This window comes from Acanthochromis polyacanthus, chromosome 16 (assembly GCF_021347895.1).
Source record: "Acanthochromis polyacanthus isolate Apoly-LR-REF ecotype Palm Island chromosome 16, KAUST_Apoly_ChrSc, whole genome shotgun sequence".
NCBI lineage: Eukaryota > Metazoa > Chordata > Actinopteri > Pomacentridae > Acanthochromis > Acanthochromis polyacanthus.
In genome coordinates, this window is record NC_067128.1 from 8,496,510 (window position 1) to 8,523,661 (window position 27,152).

The 27,152-nt window shown below is 39.1% G+C and overlaps 1 protein-coding gene across 1 annotated transcript; it reads left to right on the forward strand.

Annotated features, from left to right (window-relative positions):
• Positions 1-3,157: 3,157 nt before the first annotated feature.
• On the forward strand, positions 3,158-26,768 carry lin28b (lin-28 homolog B (C. elegans)). Its single transcript, XM_051937025.1, has 4 exons — positions 3,158-3,190; positions 6,108-6,362; positions 16,932-17,119; positions 20,278-26,768. The coding sequence occupies exons 1-4, from the start codon at positions 3,158-3,160 to the stop codon at positions 20,588-20,590; spliced, it is 789 nt and encodes a 262-aa protein (XP_051792985.1). The 3' UTR covers positions 20,591-26,768.
• The last annotated feature ends 384 nt before the right edge of the window (positions 26,769-27,152 follow it).

Below are 27,152 nucleotides of genomic sequence, written 5' to 3' on the forward strand. Positions count from 1 at the left end.
GAAAGGAGAAAAGAGAGAGACCGACTCAATGAACCCTTTGAACTGCATTGATAGCAACACAGGGTAAAGGCAAATTTCCTCTGGGAGCCTACAGGGAGAGGAGTGGGGGTTGGGTGAGGTTAGATGGGGTGAGAGACTACAAAGTCTGCTCAGAAAGTTGGTATTCAAACAACTCAGGAATCTGCATGTGTTCCTGAGGTGCTCATAAATGTAGATTATTGGTCAAGGCGACTAAATGCATGAAAATCAGACTTCAATTTGGACAACTGCAGTGGTTTTCCTCATAGCTTCTTATATTGACGAGTAAAAGAACCAAAAAGTTGGTGTTAAAATCAGGACTTGAACATGTAGAGATAAAGCAAAAATACACAAAACTTAAACAGAAGCTATAATTCAACTGCCTGATGTTCAATAAACCTCAAAACACATTATTTAAAAACATTTCAGGGAAAATGTGCCATTTTCCTTTCCTTTTAAAAAGTTTTTAAGCTACAATACACTTTTCTTTTTACATCTTTTACACACAAAGTTGGTTCTGCTGACTATGAAAAATGATTCCAGGCTGTGAAAGCACCGAGAACAATTAAAACACATCATTTCTATCAAACGTCTCATACTACCTCATCCACTCCCCCTGTGCAAAAAAATCATACTAAAGTGTGCAACGCGCTTTTTTTTACAGTGCAATATGTCATTTTTTCTTGACAATTCTCACATATTTTTTAAAGATATTCATCATTTGTGACATCTGTATTGCATATTTGTAAATAGAGACTGTTTGCACTGCCTTTAGGATTTTTAAAGACTTTTATCTTGTGCTATGTTTGCACTGAAAAGGAAAAGCTCTCCAATCTTATTGTACATTGTATGACAATAAAGCACATTCTATTCTATTCTATTCTATTCTATTCTATTCTATTCTATTCTATTCTATTCTATTCTATTCTATACTGTGAGTTAATCAAACAACATTGAACAGAGAAACATTCTCTGAATTCTAGATCAGAACATAATGTAGCTGAAATTCATTCTGCACCTACAGGGTTTGCACAAATCTGTAACCTACGCTTATTTGCACAGTCAATTATGATCAAAGCGTATTATTTATTCTTCTACATTCTTCTAAATTCACCTTAAATTTGAACTAAATCTTACTGTAAGCTCAGTCAAGGAAGCTTACATTTACCTTAAAGAATTTACACAGCACAACTTTCAAAGGTAATCTGGAAAAAAAAGCATCAAAAATAACTACTGTTTCTCACAAATAGACCAATTTATAGAACCACAAGTTCCAAAACCTTTTTGCAAAACCTTATGTAAAAGCTTTTATTTTTGTCTGCTCAACTATCACAAATAAAAAGGTGGAAAAAAGATCAGTGTGGAGATAAAACATGTCTGAAACATGTTTATCCTGCAGCATCACCGCGGATAAAAGGTGGTTAAACTTGTGGAACACAGAATATGAATGAAAGAGAAGTGGTATTGTCTGTTCATTTTAAAAACAGACAAATTTAGAGTTCTGTTAAAAAAAAAAAAATTCAACCTCATATAAAAAGCTGCTCTTTTTTCAGTTACCCCTCCATTCACTGATGTAAAGTTTGAAAACAATTCCGAGGTGTAGCATTAAAAGAAAATACAGAAGTGGCAAAAGTGGGATTGATAGTAAACCGAATGATCACTGCAAACAAAAGAAGTTCATAGAAACAGGCTAATTCATAGTTGTGTTGCCAATATGAGATCATTATCTTTTTTTCTCCAAAAAATCTACTACAAAGATTCCTTTCAGTATTTATCTTCACAAACTAAAGTGGAACTAAACTGCTCTGAAGTTAAATTAGTCTTCAAACTGTGTCATTCTTTAGCTCAAGCATGATTTCTAGCTGGCGTTAACCGAAACAATCAATGTAAAGAAGTAGAACTATTTCCAGTTTATCTCTAGAATCATCTTGTCCACCTTATAGTCATGCTATAAAATGCTTCTTCAACTTTGGCTAAAGTTTGATGAGAAAAGCTGCTGTTGTTGTAAAATGTCCTCTTCTGCACAAAAGTACTGAAACGTTGTAAAGGGATTGATTTGGAGTTGATACAAACTCACCTCCTAAATGCAAATGAATGCAAATGAAAAGCAGGACTAGGCGTTGGGGATACTTATGAACAAACAACAAATGCAAAGAAACAAAGTTGGATTTTCAGTTCAGTTTAAAAACAGGAAAAGCTGCTTATGTTGTAAATATGAGAACCTTTGTTGAGTCACTTTTTGCTAAATCTCAAACCAAAAGAGGGTCTTTTTGTTTTGAAAACTTGGAAAACAGACTGATGTAACGTAACAACATAAAGGCAGCAAAAAGGGAGAAAAATTACACCTTTTTTTTAATGTAATTCTCCACAGGCAAAAAAAGTGAAAAATTGAATTTGATGTGAAGTTCAGAAAAGCTAGAAAACAATGCTATTATGTTGCATTGAGATGAATAAAAAAGTGGTTAAAATGCAACTTTCTGTAGCTGTTGAACATTAAACTAAGTCAATCAGAAAAGCTGTATTTTCAGCAAACTTTACTTAAAGAAGTTCTCTCTTAGAAAGTATAGATGCTTTATTAACCCTCTTTTGGGAATTCACACAAATTTCTACAACCAACATGACTTTGAGATGTTTCTGAATTTTTTTTTCTCCATGACCTCACTGTGACTTTAGGTGTCTGAAAATCCCCACTAATCTCCGTTTTACTATTTCAGTCGCCTCTGGAGCCAAACAGGCACACCCCAGCCACCCAAATCTGAATGATTCCCCATCACTGTCTCGCACACGTCACTGAGCTGCACTGCTGGGATTTCCACTGACTGGACTCTAATCAGAAAAGTCCTGTCAGGATATGAGTGAGTGGATAACATCTGACACTGGTATCCAATCCTCTGACCCAAACAGTAATTCTGTGGCCACTGCGGAGGCCTCCAACTAGAAGCATCTTCAAAAACAAGCCTTTGCGCGGGGGCTGGGATGGATGGGTTGGGGGTAGGGACAAAGCTTGTGAATTCCGGAGGGTGGGCTCTTCAGCGTTGGTGGGTGGAGATAGGCTTGTTGTTGTTTCATTCCTCCAACGTGTTTTTCCTCTTTCCTCATACTCGGTAATAACCTCTTGAGAAACATCCCACCAGGGGAGATGGGAGATAAGATGGGAAGTTTCTCAAAGAACGTACTATTTTTCAGGCTTGTTGTTATCGATCCGCCCCGAGGCCCTGAGTAACCGCAGCTGGAAACTATATAACCTGACAAAGCAGTAGGACTAAAGGTGGAGTTTTAGCCAACTTTCCCTTTAGTGGAATCAATTTTTGATTTTTTTCTCTATTTTTTTGACAGACATACATTTTTATAATCAAAGCAAAAAGAATCAAACTGGCAAAAGTTGACATATTTAAATAGAAAAGTTCACTCTAAGAAAGACTGAATAGTCTAAGAAATTATATTGAATTTTTTTTTAACAATCATATAAACTTTTGCTAAAACTAAAAAAGAAATCTTTCTCACAAGTTCTCAGTTGCTGCAGAAGGAAAACATTTCAGCTTCAGCTACTAATAGACAATGTGTACATTTTTGTCAGACTTTCTAAAAAAAAACAAAAAACTTCCAGACAAAGTGCTCAAAAGCCTGATAGCCTCATGACAAGTGAGGATCCTGACTGACAGTTTTCAGGTTTGCTTTTCCAAAGCTGTGAGTTCAGCTCTCCTCTGGTGCCCACGAGGATGCTTGGAGGAAACTGGTTGGAAGTTAGAACATGAGCTCAGAGACATGTCCAAGCAGGGAACACAAAATGATCATTCACATTTGTTTTTTTACGTCATAGTTTTAGCTTCAGGTCAGGGGGATTTAGGTTTCTTAGCATGTCTGGTTACTGTTACTTTAAAAAGATTTTTTTTTTGCAGTCAAATAAGATTTAAATCAAACTTTAGAAGAAGAAGAATGTGCTTTATTGTCGTTATACAGTGTACAATGACATTGAAAAGCTTATCCTTTAGAATGTCTTTAAAGGTCTGAAGTTAGATGTGAGGCTGGACAGAGAACAATAGCAGAAAAACTGGTATTTGTGTTTACTTTGTATGTAACGTAGTTAACTTTAACTTTACAATCATTTAGAATGTAAATCAGCTTCACTGGCCAAATGTGTGAACACATGCAAGGAATCTGACTCATTTAGCTGTACACAAAATAAAACAATAAAACACACATGCATTTAAAAAAAAGGGGCAAAGGTTATGCAAGGGAAATGAGAGTTTTATTTATGTAACGTGTGGCTGAAAAATAATTTTAAAACAATTTCTGTTTTCTATTTTTAAAGGCTGATTTTGGTCACGGAGGCTCTTTGTTTCCTATGTAACATTTTATGTCAGAAGTTTGACTACTGCAGCAGAATATTTGATGTGTTATTATGACTTTGTGGGCTGAAAACTAACTAAAAAATTCAACCAGCTAACTCACATGTCGTTCAGCATGTATATGTCTTCCTCTTAGAATAGTTCTATGAATCTGCATAACACACACACAGCTGCATTTCCACATTATAATGCTGCAATTTTCAAAAAAAAAAATCTGATCTGGTGGTCGACCAATGCTGTGCCTTTAGGTCTTTGCTTTTGTTTCCAATTGCTTAATTCATTTTCCCCCTCCTCCTTTTGTTTTGTTGTGTTTTCCCCTGTTGCCATGGCCACCCAATTATCCCACAGGGTTCATTAAAAATGTAATTTAATCCCATCCAATCATCTAATCTAATCTCGGTGCATAATAGCCCTTATGTAGCCACACCACAGCAGCCCTCTTATCATACAGCACCTCACAACAAAACACTCGCAGCACATGTTTGACTGGAGTCGACCTAACACTGAATGCAGGTTATGCTTTTATATTCCTACAACTAAAAGCTGCTGGTGGAGGGTTGCGAGAGCGATTCTAGCCCCTTTCCTTCTCCTCATTCTTCTTCTTCTTCTTCTTTTGGAATCGCAGAAATTAGTAGCAAGAAAACATGTAATTGACAAAGTCACGTGTTCTCACTACGGGAACGGGCACAGCCAGCTCGCGAGCGAATGAGAGCGAAGGAGAGCGCGAGGGAGAGAGAGAGAGAGAGCGCGCGCGAGGGAGAGAGAGAGGGAGAGAGAGGGGAGAGAGCAGTACAGAGGTGGTGAGAGTGAGGAAGGGATTGAAGGGAAGAGAGAAAGACATGACAAAAATATCAAAAGGCAGAAAGCACGCCGTACCATGCGAGCTCAATTGGTGACCGATGGGATCGAGGATGTCGGATTAATGGTGACTACCGCAGCCCGTTTTCGCAGAGGAAGCTTCTCTATTGCAACTTGGGCGCAGAGGGTCCGCGGGGAAACATGGCCGAAGGTTATTCTGCAATTATGTGTTTTTTTTCTGCCCCCCCTCCACTCATTTTCTCCTCTTTAGTTTAATTCTCTCTTCCTCTCCTCCTTCTTCTTGTGTTTTTTTCATACAAATATATGTTCGCGCGAGAAAAAAGGGGGAAGGAGGAGAGGCAAGGTGCAACGTGATTATTGTTCCAAAAAAAAAAAATGAACCGCCCCTGCCGAGCAATTCTGAAAAACCATGTTTCACTGCATTGTTGTGGAGCGAATGTGTGTGTTTCTGTGGGCACCGGTTTTTAAAGCAAAAAAAGGAAGCTGGGGAGAGAGAGAGAGAGAGGGGAACCATGTGTACACCTGCCCCCTTTTTCTTTTTTCTTTGCAACTCCACAAGCAGCAGATGCAAGAAAAAAATCCTCCACAAGTCCCGGCGACTGAGCATGCCTGTGCACGAATCATTTGTCATGGAACAACTTTTATTTTATTTAGGAAAAGGGGGGGGGGGGGATAGAGAGGGAGAAGAAGAAGAAGAAGAAGAAGAAATGTCTTGATAGGAGTAAGGGGGGTCACAGCTAAAGCATGATGTCGAGAATGGTAGTGTAGGAAATTTCTACCGGCCCTGAACTTCACATAAGCCTGTGCAAGTGGAGGGGATTCCCCCCACGCTTCTTGGAGAGAAGTTCATTTTTACGCAACAGATCCCATTAAACTTATATAAACCGGCGTTGCTGCTGTCTGGCTGAGCCATAAGAGAAGCTTAACAAAACACTTCTTCCTTCTTGTGTCCCACGCTTGTTCTTGTTCTTTTTTCCTCCAGGAGGGCCGGGTAAAGGTGGCGGAGAAGACCCCGCCAAGTCCACTGAGCAGCAGGAGGACCGGACTCGACCTCAGATCCTGTCGGGATCGGGCTTCTGCAAGTGGTTCAACGTCCGGATGGGCTTTGGATTTATCTCAATGACCAACAGCGAAGGGAGCCCCGTCGACCCGCCTCTGGATGTTTTCGTCCACCAAGTAAGTAGATGCCCTGTCTTCCCTAAAAAAACAAATAGTAATTAAAACAACAACAACAACACACAGAGGAGCAAACATCTGCTTTGTGATGGCTTGTTTGTGTTCTTTTTGGTGCCTGATGGTGAGTGGGTGGGGGGGAAAGATGAGTTTTATTTCACTCCACTGCGTGATCCGGATGTTTTGCATCGGCCAACGTGTTACTGTGGATCACTCGCTGTCCAAGGGGCTTGAAAGAAAAAGAAAAGAAAAACAAAACACGTTTAAGTTTCCTCCCTGAGCCACATGCATCCAGGTTTCCCCTCCCTCGCTTCCCTCTGCGCACTGTAAAGGGAAGAAACGTCGTGTGGCTGTGACACGGTTAGTTTCACACTTGGCCCCGTAATGGACAGCAGGGCTTGCTTTGAGATCCAGCCAGACAGCTAGCATGTCCGAAAAGCAAGGGGAAAACCTCTCAAACACACGGGGTCACGATCTTGCAAGTTTGTTTGATGTGTTTCGTCACATCGAAACACATCCTTTCTGCTCACTGGTGACATGAAGCCAGGGCCTGTTTTCGAGCGCATGTGGGGCTACTGTTGATTTACTGTGCACGGAGTTCATTTCAGAGGCCTTGTTTTCGACTCATTCTACCCCAAACAAAGAGTTGGGGAGTCCTCCCTTTTTCTCAGCTTCCTCGTCCCTCCTGTTAAATCGCCCCTCTCTCGTTTTTTTACGGTCCTATAAAGTCACTTTAAGATACTCTATGAGGAGATGCGTTTTTTTTTGTTTCGTCATTTCGTTTGACACCAGCTCTGCTAGAGGTGTCCTTATTGTGGATGTTGTGCACAACTGGTGCTGGTGATGAGGGGGAGTAGCTGTAGTAGGGGTCACATGTTGGCAGGGATGTGGTTTTGAATGAGAAAAGGAGGATTCATTGATTCAGATAAATTATTGAGAAATGCTGAATATGGTTTCACACAGGTGTTTGTTTGTATCCTTTGTGCAACTTGAACACTTGGAGATTTGGAACTTGAAGCTTTTTGATTGTTGGGTTCTCTGTTCAAAATTTAATTTAACTTTTGTGTTTAGTGCTATTAGAGGACGTATTTTGTTAACTGATGCTATATAAATAAAATGCAGTGAATTTATGCTGCCTATCAGTTTGATAACAGAAAGTGGGATCACATTTTGTTATGGTTTTGTGAAGGGAAAAAAATGTTTTTCAATGTGTTCCATTCCTGTGATCTACACCAGTAGGACAAATTGCATTTAGGACATTTTGCAGAGTTAAGTTGCATTCACCTTTTTAAAAAAAAAAAAAAAAATTAAAAAATATATCTTAAATTGTTCTCACTGTGTTAGAAAGGTGTTCATTATCCATTAAGCTACACAATGATGAAGGCATGTTTTTAGTAGTTAACTCAGTTGTACTGCTGGTGGGGGGGAAAAAAAACTATCTATGGGAGCTAAAATGCCTAATTTAAATTCTGCAGTAAACTTAGGGATAAAAGATTCATATTTTGCGTGAATAATGTTTAAGCAATGTATTGACCTTTGCTCCACATAACTCTATAGTCACGGCATGAATGAAATAACACATATTTGATTTTTTGTTCGCCTTTATAAATGCATGCGGGTACAGTTGTTGATGTGCAAGCGCTGCTGTGAATATCTAAAACAGGCTCACGAAAGTGCACCTCTGCAGCACTATGTTAGCAGTTCTGATTGATACTTTCACATTGTGATTCATTGATTGACTGCACCGCATCTGTCCATAAACTCCATTCTCCTGTCTTTCCTGCTGGCCAGGGATGGTCTGGAAGTGGTTCAGGCCAGGAGAGTCTGGTGTGGGAAACAGCCCTAAGAGCTGAGCAGAAGTCAAATAAACGCTGTCTCTCCCAGCAGTTTGTAACCTACAGGACAGTATGGGCTCTAGGTTTATATTGTCGCATGCTGCAGGAAGGTTTTATAGATCTGTGATGCTGGAAAGGCTCAGAATGCTGATAATAGAGGTGTAGAGATAAAAATGGTTGCAAGTGGTAGCTGTCAGATCTGCTCCGTAACATTTTTCTCTACACCAGCTATTGGTGCATTTTACCATACCTCAAATGTGCAAATTGTCCTTCACTTGCCTTATAGGCAAATTAACGAGCACATAATGAAGCATGTGCTCACAGTTGCATATTTCCCTCTCAGTGTTTCCAGCTATATGTTTACAATAATCCAACTGTCATCCGGCACAAAGGAGAAGACTATATGCATTCATAAGCAGAGTGTCATATTGAATGCAAAACACCCCATTCATTTGCAAGAATCTGCATTCATCCATACAGTCTCATTAAATCAGTCACTCATTTTCCTCCCCTCCCTGTCAGTCTCTCTGCTAGCAGCCCGAAGCTCTTTAGATGTACTGATGCTACATCCAGGTGTAAGAGAAACATGCAGATTTGGGTAGTTTAAAATCTGGAAGGTTATGATTCATGTTGCTACATCCTCTGAAATGTACATTTTGTGAAAAGCCTGGAATTAGGAATATTACTGTGAACATTTCATTTCAGTGGTATGCTAACAAGCAGACACACCAAAGGAACAGGCTGTTACTATACAAGCTGTTGAAAGAGAGGGTCTGGCTTGACACAGAGGTCATGCAATATTTTTTGCATTTATGGTAAAAGGTTAGCTCTCATTGAGTGTGAAAAAAAGAGGGAAAGATTGCAGATTTATTGCTGCACAGCTCTGACCCTATGTGCATGAAATAAAAGACTGAGGTAAGAACGATGGGGAGGGGAAGAGGGAGCATGAGGACAGGAGGAAGGGGGAAGAGAGAGGAGGAGTTTCCCTACAGAGGGACAGAGGAGGGATGTGGGAAAAATAAGTGTGGGTGAGGGGTGGTGGTGGTGCTGGTGCTAGGGAGGGGGGTGGTAGTGGTAGTCGAGGAGGAAAACATGAGTGAGAGGTTGGAAAAAGAAGAGTGAGCGGAGGAGCGGGGAGGTAAAAGAGGGGAGTGTGTGTGTGTGTGTGTGAGGGTCCCCGCCCGACCACGAGTTCTCTTCCTGGGAGGCCTCTTCATCAGGGCTCCTATCTGATCACTTCCCGTTGGACGGTACGAGTGCGAGAGCGTAATTAAGCATCTTCACTTTGGGCTGATACTGCTCTGCTTCTATTTCATTATCTCTTGTTTGTCAACCTCTTCTCTACCTGGACTGGAGTGTTTTTTCCCACTATGTGTGTGTTTGTGTGTGTGTGTGAGAGAGAGTGTGTGTGTGTGTGTGTGTGTGTGTGTGTGAGTTCCTGCTGGGACATGGGGGGTGTTCTCTCCTCGGGCATTCTTTAAAAAGAGGAATTTCTTTAAAGACAAAAAGGCAGGAGGGTTGGGTGGGGTGAAGGGGTGCGTGGTGCTGGGGTGGGGGGCTGCTTGCCCTTTGTCGGTAATCAGTTTGAAATGTTGAACAGTTTGCTGCTGCTATTCTCCTGAAACCACCAGAGTGTGTGTTCAATTTATGAAGCCCCTGTGAGTGTGAGTGTGTGTGTGTGTGTGTGTGTGGTTCTTACTTTCTGCTCTTAACCAGCAGTTTGTTGATGCCAGCATGTGAACCGCTGTAAGATGTTTTAGGTTTTGAGTGTGCGTGTGTGCACGCTCGAGAGAGTGCGTGTTTTGTGTAGTGAGGTTAAAGTGGGCCCCTAGTGAGATTAACCTCTGGTCCGTGTCACTGTTTGGCATGCAGGCCCCACCCATCTCTGCCTCCAGATAGCCAGTATCAGGCTTTGTGTCTCCTGCAGCCACACTACACCCCACACCCACACCAAGACCAACCAACCAACCAACCAACCAACCCACCCTTTGCTCCTCTGTACATCAGAAAAAAAAGCAAAAGAAGGAGAAAGACTAGTCATGTGACTTCCTTTTGAGGAGCTAGCCATATACAGCGGAGATGATTGGTAATTGGAAAGGTGGCAGAGGAGAAAGCAGAGCAGGGTTACACACAAGACCGCAATTCACTTGGAGCACAAAGAGAGTAGTTCAGCTGGTTGTGTGGGGAAAAAGCTGATTTGTAGAGTGTGTTTGCAAATCTGACATTTCTTTTATTTAATTAAAACAAATCCAAACAAACTATAAACCACTGAGAACAGATTTTTCCTTACTTTAATACTTAACTCTCTTGGCTGTTTTGTTTGTCATCTGACTAAATATGATCACACACACTGCCGAAATTTTTTTACAGTACTGCAATGTGTGATTGATTAATGTCATAATTTCATTACTGATTAATCAGGAAACCGTTTTCTTTGTTAATAGGTTTGTCTTTAAAATGTCATAAAAATAGTTAAAAACACAGAAAGTGCCCACAGTGCATAAACACATCTGTAAATACTTTTTTCTTTAAATCTGTACAGAAGTTTAAAATTCACAGATAATCAATTTTCTGTCATGTGTGACAAACAGGAGCATCAAATCTTCACCTTTCAGAGCAGAAATCTTCTCTAAAAATTTCAAGAAAAAAAATGCTTAAACTAGACCAATCAACTGATCAATAAATGGTTTTATCTGTAAACGATCAAACAAAAAATCTTGAAGAATAGACACCTGTTTAGGACATGGCAAAATATGCATTAAAATGCTTGAAAATTTACTTTTGGATATAATTATTTGTCTTAAACAATGTCTAAAGTGTATTTGAAACTTGAAATTAAGATGATCTGTGGTCAAATTCAATTTTAAAAAGGAAGAGAGAAATCTAAATTCATAACATACCTCAAATTAAACCATTGTAACTGCAAAGCCTCAAATGAGAAGGCGATGTTTCAAGATTCAATCTATTGTGGCAAATACCTTCAATCGCTCCATTTCCTTTAGACCACATTTAACTCTGGTTTATCTCTTTTTATCAATGTCATAATCAACCACCATCACACTGGTGCCATGTTTGACATAAATCACATGCTGTTTTATTTGCTGGTTTGAGTTCAGTGCCAAAACACACAGAGAACAAATTATAGCTGCTGGTTTTGTTCCTCTACAAAAACATTAAACTGCAACAAAATCAATTAATTAAATAATTTAATTCAAACCACGTGAAAGAATAATAATGTGCAAGTTAGCCTTGATGTTTGAAAATATCTTTTTTAGTACAATACATTCTGTCGAAAGTGTATTGTACTGAAAATGTGATGCATCTCTAAAAACTTTAACCTTTTTAGAAAATTATTTCTGAGACAGTTTTGTATTCTTTACATGCCATAAATTCTTTGGGGGTGCAATGTCACTTTTTTAAATAGTTAACATTGAATGTCTGGAACAGCACTAACCATTGTTGTTCCAAAAAAAAGAAAAAGAAGAAAAAAGAAATGCTTTGTGGTGCTGTTTCTGTTTTGAATGGGTGCAGTTATTAGCTGTGTGTTTTATCACCAGTCACCTCACTGAGGTTCATTTCCCCTCTCATGCTGATAAACGTAGCAAGATGATCTAGTGCTTCCTCCCCCACATCAAATATTTGCCCCAGTCATAATCAGGGGTGTTGGATGTTGTTAATTTGAGGCAGGGGAAACATGAAGGCTTTTAAGTGTTTGATGGGGGTTGGGCAAGGTTCAGGGGTCAGGGCCACTAATGACAACGTGTTGAAGAGGGCTGGGGTGTCAGCGTCATGAGAGCGACTCTGTTGGTGGTTTTCACTTGCATGTTTGTGTGTGTTTTTCCCCCCTCTCTTTTGCCCGGCTTTCTCGCTCCTTTCCTCTTCCCTTTCTTCTCTGGTTTATATACGTCCTGTTGGGTTATGTCCATCTGAGCTGATCTGGCCCAGCTTTGTCCACTTAGCATTTCCTGTGTATAAAAAGCTACTTAATGGCACCACACCACATGGTGACTACCGTTCTCCCTCGCACTCACCTCTGCACACTCCCTTTCCTCTCTGCACAAGCGGGTGCGCAGCTCTGCGTGGGCCACCTCTGATTGAAAGCATCCCATAATTAGCCATTCTGTAGCCGGTGGTCGCCGCGGAGAGAGGCTAGTGGAGGACGGTGGGTCTCCTCTCCCTGTCTCTCTTTGCTTCCCCATCCCCTCACATTACAGCTTCCTGTATTGATTGCTGGGCCTGGTGATGACGAGGGCCGGCTGATGAAAAGGAGGGCTATTTCTATCCAGGATGTCAGAGTCTGTATTGATCGCTGGCTCCTTCCTACACACACACAGTCGCACACATGTAGAAAGATATTTATTACGTATAAGGAAGCGCGTAAGCATAATCGGGCCCTTTCAGCGTGTGTTGGTATCCATTTTGCGGGATCGGTTTCTTCAGGTTTTTTAGGATGACAGTAGCTGCTGGTGGAGTTGAAGCGCTGGTGTGGCCTTCCAGTCAGGCAGGGGGTGGTGCTGGGATGGTTATACCACTGACCCCAGGATTTCTGCTCCTGACCTGTGGGGTTCCTGATCAAATGGGGGTTTTGTTCCTAGAATCCCCCAAAGTCCAGCCACTGATCAGGAGTTGCTCCTCCATTGGAGCTGAACAGAATGCGCTGGAGGCATTTCTATGAACGCCCCCCCCCCTCCTTTTTCCTCCAGATTCTCTCCCTTATCCACCTCCCTGTGCTAGGCCACTCCCCCATTTTCTGTCCCCCTCTCTCTCTCTTTCACGTTCTCCTTGGCATTCTCTCTTTCCCTCTCCCCAGCCGTGCCCTTTCCTGACCTCTTTGCGTAAACTGAAACGGGTCAGGACACCCGCCAGGTCACTCGAGAGGAGGGGACTCGGGTTACAGGTTCTGATTTTGTGATTTTTTTTTTCACACGCACCGACACATCCACATACCAGCTCAGAGGCACACATATGTAAATCCACATGCTTCATTTTATTATGTAATTGTGGAGCTGTTGCAAGCCCATGCTTCAGGACTCATCTGAGATATGAACACGAGTATGATACCACTTCCTATATGGAGGTGATTTGTGTGTGTGTGTGTGTGTTTTCCTGCATTTCTGCAGAACAAAAAAGGGTTGTGCGGTTTCCTCACTGATGCATTGTGGGAACTAAAGGGGGTTGGAGAGGGGATAGAGTGCTGAGACAAACCACTCAACTTTGACCTGGAGAGACAAGCGGCACTGAAGACAGGAGAGGAAGAGGAAGGGCTCGTGTGCCACAGTGTATAGACCAGTCGATGGTTATTCATCATTATTCAGAATACATTGTGTTTCATGGGGGATGGGCACAACTTTTGGTTTGCTTGCTTCTGATTTCTGCTGGACGAATGCCTTTCAGACATTTGAATTCGCTAATGTTTGTAATTACAAAATTGATTAGCGCTTTAATTTGAAAAACCAGGGTTTGGAGTGCTTCGGGTTTCTTTGTTGGTGGTTTATTACACCAGGTTCGGTGTACACATGTCCTAGCTGTTTTTGATCGATACACAAATAAGCTAATGATTATTGGATTATAGAATTTGTTGGTTTCGCAGCACGGTCACTTGAGATGAATCATTATCGGTTGCATGAAGCTACGAGCTCGGTTTTTGACTCACCTCACCTGTTCCTACCGTTTTATTCCCTCTCTTGCATCTCTGGTGCAGAATCTTTCCTCTCACTCATTTCCATTCCCTGTTCCGCGACCATTCCTCAAAGCCAAATCCAATATCTCAATGCCCACAATGGATGAGTTCTCCATCAGCAGTCGACTCCAGGCAAAGTGGCCTTGGCTGTAAACCTCAGTAACTGCAGGCAGAGAAACAGAAAAGGGAGATGATAAACAAATTAATGAATGAATTTGTAGTAAATCATTTTTACTGAGTACTTAACTTTGTTGATTTCTCTTTCTTAGAAATTGTGGTAATATAAAAATGTGGAGAAAAGAATAGATCCATAGAAGTTCTTATTAAGGAACTGTTGTCGTGTGTATGGGTTTTCTTATTTTTGAGAGGATTAAACTGAAAATCTGTTTCTTTTTTTAAATCTTATGTTTATGTAAAGTTTAAACATTTGAAGCAGATTTAGTTTCTTGTAATTACTTTAATCCTGTCTGAAATGTGGAGTGCGTTTTGATTTTGAAGCAGCTCATAGCTATTTTAGTTGAGATTTGCTTGTGAGAGTTTGGAGTTTGTTGAGTCATGTTCTAAAAATATGAATAAAAATTATTCAAAATATTGACAGCATTTTAAAATAGAGAAAAATTAGACAACTACATGTCACTGACTGTTTTAGTGTTTTCAGAATTGTTGTATGTCCGCTGATGAACTCTGTATAAATTTTATGGCCTTTCATTAACATTTTTAGTACAGAAACATTGGTTTCAATAGTACCTATTGAAATAATCTGTATTAACCTGTTTTGTTTAATATTAAAAGTAGCTTTATAAAAAAGAAATTAATACATTAAACTTGTCATGTAAGAATAATTTTTAAACTCATAGTAGGTAATAAACAAACAAATAAAACTAAGTAACTCATATATGTGGTCTACATTAAATGTTTTAAAACTGGAACTGCATGAAAAACTGATTTAAAATAACTGATTTATTTAACATAAGATTGAGAGCTAATTTGTTTCTACAATGAAAAGCTTTTTGTGCCTTTGGAAATTCTTGATCTGTTACACAATTTATTGAAAACTGTGATATATTTAATGTTGTTAGAATTAATTTGAAAAGAATTTGAAGAAAAATTTGAATAATTTAGTAATAGGAGTGTGTGCGAAAGAAATGCCGATCAGTGTTTTGATTTTGTCAATCAGGCTATCCGATAACAGAATTTTAAAAGGTGCACCTCGAATACAAAGATGATTATTTTGATTATACATGTTTACTTTAAATTCATAAATTCTCCTTTTTAAAAAAGCTAAATTAGTTTAAGTCATTTCTAAGTTTATTCTTAACATTCTTATTTCCTAAAAGCATACAGTAAAAGAGAAACTAATATTAAGTGTGTCTTTCTGTTCTGATTTAATCCACATTTTTAACTAAATCCTCTTCTTTTGCACACTGGTAACTGTATAGATAGATTGCTCAGACACTTTCCCTTTTTCTCACTGTTGTGCACTTTTTTTTTTTTTTTACTCTCTTACAAATTCATTTATATCTACAAACCACCTATAGAGCACCTTTGACTTCCTGTAAACTGCAGTCATGCAGAGAAAAAAATAATGCTGCCGTACACATTTTCTCCCCTTCCTCTATAGTTTCACATTTGATTCCCTCAGATCATTTGTTCCTTTCCCTTCCTCTGTCTCCTACACATCTGTCTCTACAGCAGGCACTGCTTTTACAGATACCGTGTGTGTTATTTATAGGTCTTGATGTATAGTAGGTAGTAGGTTTGCTCTGCGCACTGCATGCCCGTGTGGGTGTGTGTTTACCTATGCCGAGATCCGCAGGGCTCGCCGCGATTCATGAAGGTCATAGATACAGTGCTGTACGTTCTGTGTGATCAACAAGACATAAATCATTGTCCAGTGGTTATGTAGTAACTAAATCAATAATTCTGATCATGTAGATAAGATGGATGGTGGATGTGTTTGGAGAAAATGATTGCATGGGTGTAGCACTCCTGTCTTTCTTTCTTTTCTTTTTTTTTGCCCTGCAGAGGGAATAGGAAGTGGTGTCTCTGCAAGAGTAGATAAAGCGAGTATACCAAGGACACTGTGTGTGAGATAAGTCCCTCTGTGCGCAAACTGTCATGGCAGTTGGTGGAAACCACATACAGTACAGTCAATCCACCGTGTTTGAAATGATGTCTTCATTATGTGCTGCTAGATGTTGTGTTCGCCGCATGCAGCAGCGCGCACAAGGCCCCCGTAGTAAACTTCCCGGTGTTAATAAGTGTTGGCTCTTCTGTCACAGTTATTTGGATATGGGAAGTGTCGTTTGGAGAGCTGGTTGTTTGTTCACAGATCTGGTAATATTTCTGGAAAGTGTTCAATATTTATGTGTTAAATTCACCCTGATAGGCTCGGACTTGCACAGAATTAATGCTGAGGTTTGTGCTGTGCGGATGGAAAGTAAAATGAAGGAGTCTTTTTTTTAATTGAAAAATTAGTCTTTCTACTCAAGGAATCTGCTCTCTTTACCTTACATTTGCAAAATGAAGACTATTAAAGGTGTAATTTTCTTTTGTCATTTAATGTTAAAAAATACCCGGTAGGACCAGCTATGGTAAAACGCATCCAGATAGCACCATATTCAGAGCCTTTAAAAATGACATATGTGAGAAGTGTGAATTGCCTTTAATGGGCTGCCAAATTATTCCACACTATTCAAGGACCTGGTTGTCTAAGATAATTTAAATGACTGCGATATAAATTTTCCTACGGCTACGTTACACTGAATTGTGCTCGTAGAAAATCTTACAAATCATACACATGAACCCTTACGGGATTATTGTTATATATGCCTTTATGTTATAATCTATGAGCCCCAGGGGAACAAGTGTAACTTTATGCTTTGATATCAAAATTAGAGCAATTGTTCTTATTACCGACGAGCACTAACTTAGATCATACTTTTATCTTCCAACACACTGGGCATTACCTGACTTAAATATAGACCCTTGTGTATTGTATTAAGCTATAAGCATCTGCTACTTTCAAATGGATAATTGCTTTTTTTCTCCCAACAGAGCAAACTGGTGATGGAGGGTTTCCGCAGCTTAAAGGAGGGTGAGCAGGTGGAGTTCACCTACAAGAAGTCCTCTAAGGGCCTGGAGTCCCTGCGGGTGACCGGACCTGGTGGGGGACCCTGTGCAGGCAGTGAGAGGAGACCCAAAGGGAAGGTCCCACTCCAGAAACGCAAACCAAAAGGAGACCGGTGAGTGTTAGACCATTTTGAAACATGAAAATGAAAAAGTATTTGCGTGATCTTATTCCCTATGAACGTAATAATGCTTATGAATGTATTAACATCACAGCCCAGGTTTCATTTAACAAAACCTGAATGTATGTAAGCATTGTGACCTGGATTCAAAGCGCAGGACTGCACTATAGTAAAAGGAACACACCACATATGTACATCTCACCGCAGTGAGCTATTTCTGAGTGGGCTAAGATTATAGATTAAATCTATTCAATCTGCCCGAGTACATGGCTGTTGCTATGGTTATTGTGCGCCATAATAAGGAATTGAATAGGGCACTTTGCCTGCCATTGCCGCTATTTTAAATCAATTTGCCAGCTTTTACATTAGAGACGGTATTAGCACAGGGGTAGATTGGACTTATATGCATCTCAATGCGGCAGTAGCTCAATCAATTGTTTTGTCCTCAGTGAAATCCTGAAGGGTGCTTTGCTAAAATCTGTCAGAGAGAGCCGTATGGAGCTCCTCGAAAACGGCTGGTGGTATAAGCAAAGGAGGCTGTGTTCCCTGTCTTCTTAAAGAAAGAGAACGTCTGCATCTGACGTGCAGCAAACCCTGTCAGGTAAAGCCGAGTAAATGCCGTATCTGTAGGAAGGGATCACATGATCTCAAGGCTGCATTTACATTAAGTCCAGCTCTGCCTCTCTTTGTGTTGTCGCATCACAGCTGCTTCAGTGGAGCAATGCTGTGTTATCCAGTTTTTTGAAGTGTGAAAAGCAAAGGAAGAAACAGTATCTGCTAGAGAGAGCACCCTGATTGTTTTACACAGCTGAATAATTCAGTTTATTTGGGATAATTGATCCAGTGTTAGGTCAAGTGTCTAGCTTCTACTAAGGTGGTGGCAAGGCGGTATTGGATTCAGAGATGGCAGGTAGATGTCTGTGATGTCATCAGTCTTTGTGAGCACGCTCACTGTGAGCAGCTGCTGTGGCAGTTGTGCTGCTCTGACCCCTGCTGGTTAGTCTGTTTTGGACACATCTAGTCCATTCTTTACCCTGATGCTCCTCAGATCACCACTCTGTCTCATAGTTCAGTTTGGCAATTGCATAAACAACTAAGTGGTTCTGGAAATAATATCAGAAGAGATTAAAAATGAGAGCAGGACATTTTGGAAAACATTAATGAGCAGAGACGTAGCTATGCTCACTGAATGTTACTGAATTTTCTTGATTGATCAAGCACTCGTGTGTGACCATTTTGTTGTCCAAAAATACTAATTCTTAATAAAATTGCCTCTAATCTATTTTTTTTAAAGCAATGCTAAAAGTGATATGTGTTTATTTATTAATTAAACATGTCAAACAACTCTTCAATCAAACAGTAGATGCTATTCCCAAATTTTTTTCAGCTGTCTTGTCTTCATTAGGGTTGTTTTCAAATCCATATTATACAGCAGTTCATCAATTATTCATGGGATTTATTAATGTGTATATTTTATAAACATTTTCAGAATATATATGTATATATTTATTTTACAAATTACAATTCTTAATTTTTAAAATGTTCAGGAAACAAAGCTATAGATATGATTACTGTTTTAATACTGGAGAACAGAAGCGTGCTGACGTACGAGCTGATGGTTCTTTGCTGCAAAAATCTTGTTGCTTAGAAATTTCGTATTGCATTTCTGACCTTGAATTGTTTTCTGAATGTGCTGAAATGTATATCATTTGCAGTCTTTGAATCAAATGAAATGATCAGTGATGTTTTCCTTATGCATGATTTTACTTTATGTAAGAATGTAGAATGTCATTTACAATTTTTGAATAAACTCTTAATTTTGGAATCATTTAAAGCTTGCTAATCTTAATATGAAAACATTAAAAAACTTACAAATCTTAATTTTAATCTAAATTAATTGTTTCTTATTGTGACAACAGGATTTAAAATTTGAATCAGTATATAAATGTTGTAGTGTATTTAAGGATTTGTAAAAAAAAAAAAAAAAAAAAAGCACCATAAATGTAATCCTAACTGGTGAATTCAGATTGAGAACACTTGCTAACAATCCCTCAAAAACTGATCATAAGTCTTTCTTAATAAATTTCACAGATTTTTTTAAAAATTTAAAATAACCCTGTTACCAGCATTTCATAATTTTTAATTACATTCTTTATTTTTTCTCTCCAAAAACACAGCAAAAATACACCTAAAATATGTTTGTGGTTTATAAGAAGCAAGACAAATAGCCTCATTAAATTCATTTGTTCAATTCAGACCCCCCAGGTTGTTGTTTTATGGGATGTAAATGGAATAGCAACTGCTCTGAAGCACAGAAGGGAGGAGCATATTTCTGTAGAAAATCCTGCCATGATTTTCTTTTCTTATTTAGTGGTAGCAATTTGCAGCCCGGTTTACTGTGTCAATTCATATTTAGTTAATTGGCCGATAACGATTCTTGAAAATTCTGCTTCTGCTACGTTTAGCTTCTACATGAAAACAACATTACATGGCAATATATTTCAATTAAAACGAACACGAAACACAGCGATGTGTAATGCTGGCATGGGGGAAATTCCAATTAAAAAAGTCAATGCATCAGCTGCTTTAGGCTTTGTTGCCTATGGGGGATTAAGGCTTGGACACGAGAACAACAGTAACATACAAAGAAAAAAAATCAGTGAATGATTTGTTTAGGAGCATGTGACAAATTGGAAAGCAAACAAAAGAAATTATTTCACATTGTGCCAAAACAACTGACGGCAGCATAAAAGACTGAAATCTTGGACACCTTTGCCTTTGCCTTTTCTCATTGTTGCTCTTTCAGCAGTTTTGTGCTTCCTGTCACATTCAATAACACAGTATAGTTTGGCATGTCACGGAGTGCCACTCAAGTACAGACTGATCCAATACTGAATGTCATACTCCCATCTAGTGGTCAGTTTTAGTCAGAGCAGCTATTTCAACTCTGCAGTGAGGATACAAAATGTGGGTGAAGAATCCTGATTTTCACCCACAAACTGTTTTCTAATATTGAACTAGAAAATCTCTGTCTTTCGTTTCACTGGACAACAACAAGGGAATAATATGCTGTGGGCTTCTAATTTTTTTTTTTTTCCGTCTTATCTTAGTCATCCTGAGTCCTCTCTTTTTCGTTTTTGTCTCCTCTGCAGCTGTTATAACTGTGGAGGTCTGGATCACCATGCCAAGGAGTGTGGCCTGCCCCCCCAGCCAAAGAAATGCCACTACTGCCAGAGCATCACGCACATGGTGGCTCAGTGTCCCCACAAGGCACTGTCGCCCGCCTCAGGCTCTCAGGACCAACATGCGTCTACCTCGGCCTCCAGCCCAGGGACCGGGCCCTACCTCTGCCTTCCGGAGGAGGAGGAGCGCTCCGGCTTGTCTCCCCTGGAGGGCCCCTCCTCTTCCCCCGAGGAGCCCCACACACACCGCGGCTCCCGGACCCAAAGGTGGAGGAAATCCTGAAAATAGTCCATAGAGTTAACCTCTGACCCTCATGTCTCCCCTCAATCAAGGTTACCTGAAGCCCCCCTCATCTACCTCACAGCTGTGAAAAAAATGGGAGGTCTTTATTTCTTTACTTTAATTTTATTTGTTTTTTTATTTTTATTTTTCTAACCAGCGCAGCTATGGCAACGATCAACGGGGTACGGACGTGCGTCAATGTGTGCGACTGACTTGCAGTCATCTGGTGCAGCTATGGCAACCACCGCTGGAATGGTGACTGCAGGGAAAGACTGTTTTTCTTGTTTCAATCTGTGCAGCTCGAGTGAAACAACGTGGTATGAGTCTAGGCTTGATGATAGTTGTTTTTTTTTTTTTCCATTTTGTTCCCCTTGGACCTAAGTGTTGGCAATTTTGAATGCTTTTTGCTCTACATGTGTTGCCGATTTAAAGCCACAAATTTATATCCTGTAGGCCTAATCATTCCGAGAAATCATGATGCATCCTTTTAGCACACGCGGTAGCTCATCTTAAGAAGGATTAGAAGAAGACTTTTAAAAGCTCGAGACCCTCTAAAGCGATAATCCAGACCCATAGGACTTTTAGCCTGGCTTCTAAAGATCTTTAGGGAAACTTTATGGATTCCAGAGGGAATATTAAAAAAAAAAAAAAAACCCGGTGAGCGAGCTGCTAGAGTACACTCAATACATACCTCTTACATGAAATAGACTAGACCAACTGATTGTCAAAGTGCGAGCGTGTGCAAGACCGAGAGGAAATGTGTGCTTGTATTGTGTGTGTTGTGCATGCTCCGAAAGAAAAGCAAAACTGTCTGACTGGAGCACCTCTTCTTGAGGTGTGAGTCAACACTATGAACCCCTTCTGATTCCCTTTATCATAGATAGACACATCTTATATAAGACACCATATTATCCATCTAGATCATAGCTTAGAATCAAAGTAATGAATCGATCATTAGACTTCCGTTTTGGTTGTTGCATAATTAGTTTGAAAATAGCATTACAGTTTATAAATCATAGTATAAGTCATTAATATATATGTAAAGTCACGAGATATAATTGAAATTCTATTAACTTTAATGCATATATAAGGATTTAGCACTGACATAGGTGCACAGCCCTGTATATTGCATGGGATACTTTCCTGATGTGTGAAAACTCTCTCTCTATTTAACCGTTTTCATTCACTGCAAATCAAAACGGACTTTTTGAGATAATTTACTCCATGCCTTCTCTTATCCATTAGTTCAAATACTAATTCCAATCACCACTGACACAGCACAAAGACTCACCATGTTAATAAACGTGTAGTCTCAGACCATTACAGTATCATTATAGCTGTTTTACCTACTTAATACCTCACTAATTCTTCCTTTTTGGAAATGAATGTCAAGCTGTTTGCTCTCCCAGCTGTGTTACAGTAAGATCGAACCACCTGTTCCTCTTCCATCTGTGCCTACCATTTGTTAGCCAGCACCAGCTAGGTAATGCTCACTCCTCTATGGGATGAGATGACATCACTGCTGCTGCTGTTTCAGTCTCACTGAAAAGGGAGAGAGAGAGAGAGATAGAGAGAGAGATAAAGAGTGCTGCTTTTGGTATAACTTGAATCACAAGCATGGCTTTAGTGGCACTTATTTGTGACCTAACAACTCTTCTCTGACGATACTGAATGTGAAAAGAGCTTATCTGAAGTCGACTCCTCACAAAATTCAAGTTGGGTCGCTTTGGAGTTGTATCTTAATGTTCTGACAAATCAAATAACTTTGTATGATTATATCAAACTAGCCTGTGTGTTTTTAAAAGCTCTAAGTAGACAACCAACTTTTTTGGGTATATTTCTATACCAAAGAGTTTGGCTTTATTTTTTCGAAGGCATTTAAAGTTAAGACTTGCTGAAGTGCTTGCTATCCTTGCTCTTTCAGAATAAGAAGGACTTATTGCTGAAAGCGCAACAGAGCGTTTTTTTTTTTGTTTATTTTTGTTTGTTTGTTTGTTTTAATGTACAGCTTTTTGAATGTGTGCGTGAGTTCAAAATCAAATCTCAACAATGCAGCATGACAGGAAAAAAAAAAGTGAATGACCAAACCACAGAAGGAGCACAGCCCATGCTCAGATCTCTATGGAAACATCTTTTTGTATGACGTATTTTTACATTTTTACACACAATTCCTCTCAGGATGATGAACTGTTCTCAGGGAATTAACCAAAAAAAAGTGTATTTTATTCTTTTGGGAATCATCCACTGACTGACTCAACAAACTCTGTAAAGCAATGGTGAAGAGACATGTGTAACCAATTCATGTACTGATATTAGCAACTACCTCTTGAGTTATACATAGTTGTGCATTTCTTTTCGTTTGTATATTTTTTGATGAGCTTGTATGATCAACTTTAGGTCTCTATTATACTGAGGTGTTGTCAGAAGTTCCCTAGTGTTGCCACAGACTTCCTGGTCTTCCTTCCCAAATTTAATGAGTTACTTATTTCTTTTACTGCAAACTTTATTTTCCTTTTTTTTTTTGTTTACAGCAAAAGCCTACCTCATATGCGCTGTTCCTCCACAAACTCCTTACCTCCTCCCAGGCCCTCTACCTCCTCCATGCAGTTGTTTGTTTATTAAATTGCCACTTGTCGCACTAGAGTCACACAGCATTTTCAACAAATCAGCCCTGAAGTGGCTCGTCACTTGTGACTCCAAATATATCTTACAATCAAAAGCCCTTTTTGAAGGTTTTACACAAGTTTTCACAAAGAGCATGTTTGTCTCACACATCCAGGGTGACCTTTTTTCTGCCAGCTCTGTGTCTGTATACACTCATTACTTAGCTGCAGACAGCCAGTGAGTTTACCTCAGTTTGTTGGGCTCGCTATAGACATGTTAAATATTAAATATTTTACAGTTGGTCTGAACACATTTTGAAAGTACGTGGACTGTTGTTTTCAGTTTGTAAGTATTTTATCATAACCATTTTTTGTAACCACTTGACACAATTGGCTTACGGTGGAGAAAAATAGAATTATACTCGGACAAGGAGTGCCTATTTCTATGTTACATCTGTCTGACCTACTACCAAATGACATTATTTTCTTTTTGGGCTCCATGCTAATGGCCTTTGTCAGCCATTTTTACAGCTTCAGATAATCAGAAGTTGTGCGGTTTGGAGATGATGCCCCTTGTTGTTCGTAAACTACATTTATAGTTTAGAGCGGCACTGTTAACAGTTAACATGAAATCAGTAGCTTTTGTACTAATGGTGACATTGCATAGATGACATTCTTAAAAAAATGTTTTATGAAGATGAATATTGTTATCAGTACTTTTAAACAATTAACTCATGAGATTAAAAATAGATTTTGCATATGACTGCAGTATTACAGTTCAACCTCAACTGAGAGGATCACTATGTTGCAGTAGGCCGACATATGGAACTAAAAGTTACCAACAAATTACACAACTGTGGGAAAACATAGCGGTTTTATTATTGTTAGCTTTATATTTTCTTCCAATCAATGTAACTACTGATTGATCTCTTGTTTATTGTTCAGTATTTCACACAGCCAAGAAACCCTTGTATATGAGAGACAAATCCCCCGAAGGCACTAATAATCAAATGGTTACCATAAAGGTTTGTTAAGGCTACATATAGGATAACAAATTGGTAGAATGGCATAATTAACACTTTTCCACTTGAGCTTTGCATCATGTAAGCATGAAACAAAGCAAGAAAAGAGTCTAATCTATGTGATCATATGAAATTTAGCAGAAAGTTCTACTCCACACCAAACATTTGTGATCCTGAATGTACCACTTGTGTCTCAGCAAAGGGCTCAGGCCTAGAAAAGGGAACATCCTATTACCAAATCCAATTTACTGCAAGGACAATAAGCGTTGAGAAAAGTGACAACACATTTGACAGATCCCAATCCAAATTTAATTTAAAATATACCAATCTGAGAGTCAATGCTGGTGCGTTTCTGAGCCAGTGCACCCCGCAGTGTTGGTAATGAAGAAATGAAATATCTCATAAAGAGGGATTGACATGCAACACATTATGCGTTGTTCAAAGAAGACTGTGCCACTCATATCATGCAAACAAAGATTGTCACATTTATTTGGGATAAATATGAATCTTTCTTCTTGCGTTTTATCCTACATTTCACTGTAAAGGATTCCGTTGAACTGTAAGAGCTGAAAGGTTAATTCAAGCTTAGTATTTGTCTGGTTTGGTGTTTGGTGTTTTTGCCTAGTGTCTAAAAGCTCTTTGTTTTAAAAATTGATCTCATGTACTGTGAAAACCATACATCTTAAAATGATTGATAGAGCATCCCTGTCTGAAATTAGTTGATCAGCATTTTGGGAAATCTCTGATTTGGATTTGGTGGAGTTAACCAGCTAACTCGACGGGAACATGGATATATGAGGCTAGTCTGAACATAAGTATTCAGCTAGCAACCGGATAGCTTAGCTAAGCAAAAGAGAAAAAAATACTGTACAAATATATGTGAGGTTCTTAAAATATGTCACATTGTTGGTAAACTGGTGAATATCTGTTTAATGAGCGTTAGAAGTGCTGCTAATAAAATTTCATTACATTTTCACATAACCAGGACAGCCCAACTAAGCTAAGCTAATTGCCTGCTATCCTGAGGACGGCTACAGTTCTAATGTAACATTACAGGGCATAGTGGGGTTACAGGGGTGACCTTAAAGATATTTAATGATTTAATGATGACGATTGGCACAATCCTCACTTTTTTTAATTAACCACATAGATATCAAAAATATTGTCTCGCTGCACGATAAGAAAATATCTAATCTGTTTTCCAAGATTCACTACGTATCCATACCAAAATGAAAATGGCACACAGGCCATGTGGAAACTAATCTTAAAAGAATCTATTATTAAATAAGTCCTCACTAAGATGTTTTGGAAAAGAAGAGGTTTTGGAAACACCTTCAGAAAGGCAACAAGTGTCCCCCGGTGTTTGTCCAACATAGCTATTCATCTATCTCTTCCAAATACTACTGTTTACCTATATTTTTACAGTATACACTATGCTACAGTTCATTACACTGAGTTGGTATTTGTGCTAAGCTAAATTAACCTGCTCCGAGCACGTTCACATATGTTTCCCAAAATGAAATGACCTCTGCTTTCAGCCTAGTTGCTTTGTATTTGTCAAAAAACAAAAATATCAATTGAACTTGCTGGTTTATGAGCTTTTTCCTCAAATCTTTAAGGATGAAATTTATTATCACTAAATTTGGAGTTGCTAGGTTTTTATTATTAAAGCACTTTGATGCTAATTCAGTTTGAATACAATAACTTAACACAATACAACTGGAGAAACGTGTATTTGTAGCCAAATTTATATATATATCTTTTGATGCCTAACAATTAATAAATTTGCTATTATGAAACCATACATGTGAGAGAAAAAGACTGATCTCAAAACCAAGAATTATATGAGTCACACTTTCATATGACAAATACGAAAAGCTGAATTATCCTTCATAATGAATGAAAAGGTGGGATGTAGTATGCCATGATCCTAGGCAGGGAAACCTCAGCGGTCGGCCTCCTTCATGTAGTTGTTGAGACGACTGGGGACAGACTGAAGTTCACATACCTCAACTGCTGCCACTGACAGCAGCTCTGTGCTTTGCCTTGACTGGAGAAACAATGTACTGTAGTGGATGATCATTTATGATGTTTTTTTTTGTTTGTTTTTTTAAAAACTGAACTGTATCATGTCGGATCCATGTTGTGTTTGTGTACATGAAGTCATACTGGAACATTGGACCTCTTAGGGACCTATAAATCCAACCAAGGCAGTTGAAAGTGCAGATACCTTCCTGTATTGATGATCAACCTCACATTTCCCCCACCCCCCATGTTTGTTTATATTTTTACTCTACATTATGGCCAGAGGGAATCTTCTGTGCTGTCTTTCTCTGGAGTACATCCAGAGCCAAGCACTGATTGCTTTTGAATGGGGGTAAAATGTTGACCTATGTGCATATCACTCATTATTTTAGCCCCAATATAAGTGTACTGCCTTTTTTATTTCTGTGAATCTTGGACTGGATTTTTAAATGTCTTAAATGTTTCACTTGATTGGAAAATAAGCCTATTATACTGGCATTAAAGTATGTATAATTACTAGATACTGAAGTGGTTTAATGCTTTTATATTCTTACATTTAATTCAGATTGCAAGAATAAAACTGATTGCACACACGCGCACACGCGCACACACGCACACACGCACACACACACACACAGCTTGACTTCTTTATGGTACCAAATATATATACCATTCCTCAGATTTTGCACATCAAGGTCAGTTTAGGAATCGGAGGAGGTAATGATACCGTACAAATAGTTCTGTCATCTGAAGAAAGTCAAGTCTAACACAATAATGCATAAAAACCTGCACTTCAAACTAGTGTTTTGGAGTTAAAAAGACAATTATTTGTTTAATAAAATGCTGAGTTGCATTATAGGAGTTGAAGAATCTGGCATTTCTAAAGCCAGGTTAAAAAAACAGGCAGCTCAG

Bases quoted from the DNA above. Each gene is read 5' to 3' on its own strand.
- lin28b (XM_051937025.1), top strand. From the start codon at position 3,158: ATGGGAGATAAGATGGGAAGTTTCTCAAAGAAC. The intron at 6,363-16,931 runs GTAAGTAGATGC...TTCTCCCAACAG, and splicing joins TGGATGTTTTCGTCCACCAA to AGCAAACTGGTGATGGAGGG. The intron at 17,120-20,277 runs GTGAGTGTTAGA...TCTCCTCTGCAG, and splicing joins CGCAAACCAAAAGGAGACCG to CTGTTATAACTGTGGAGGTC.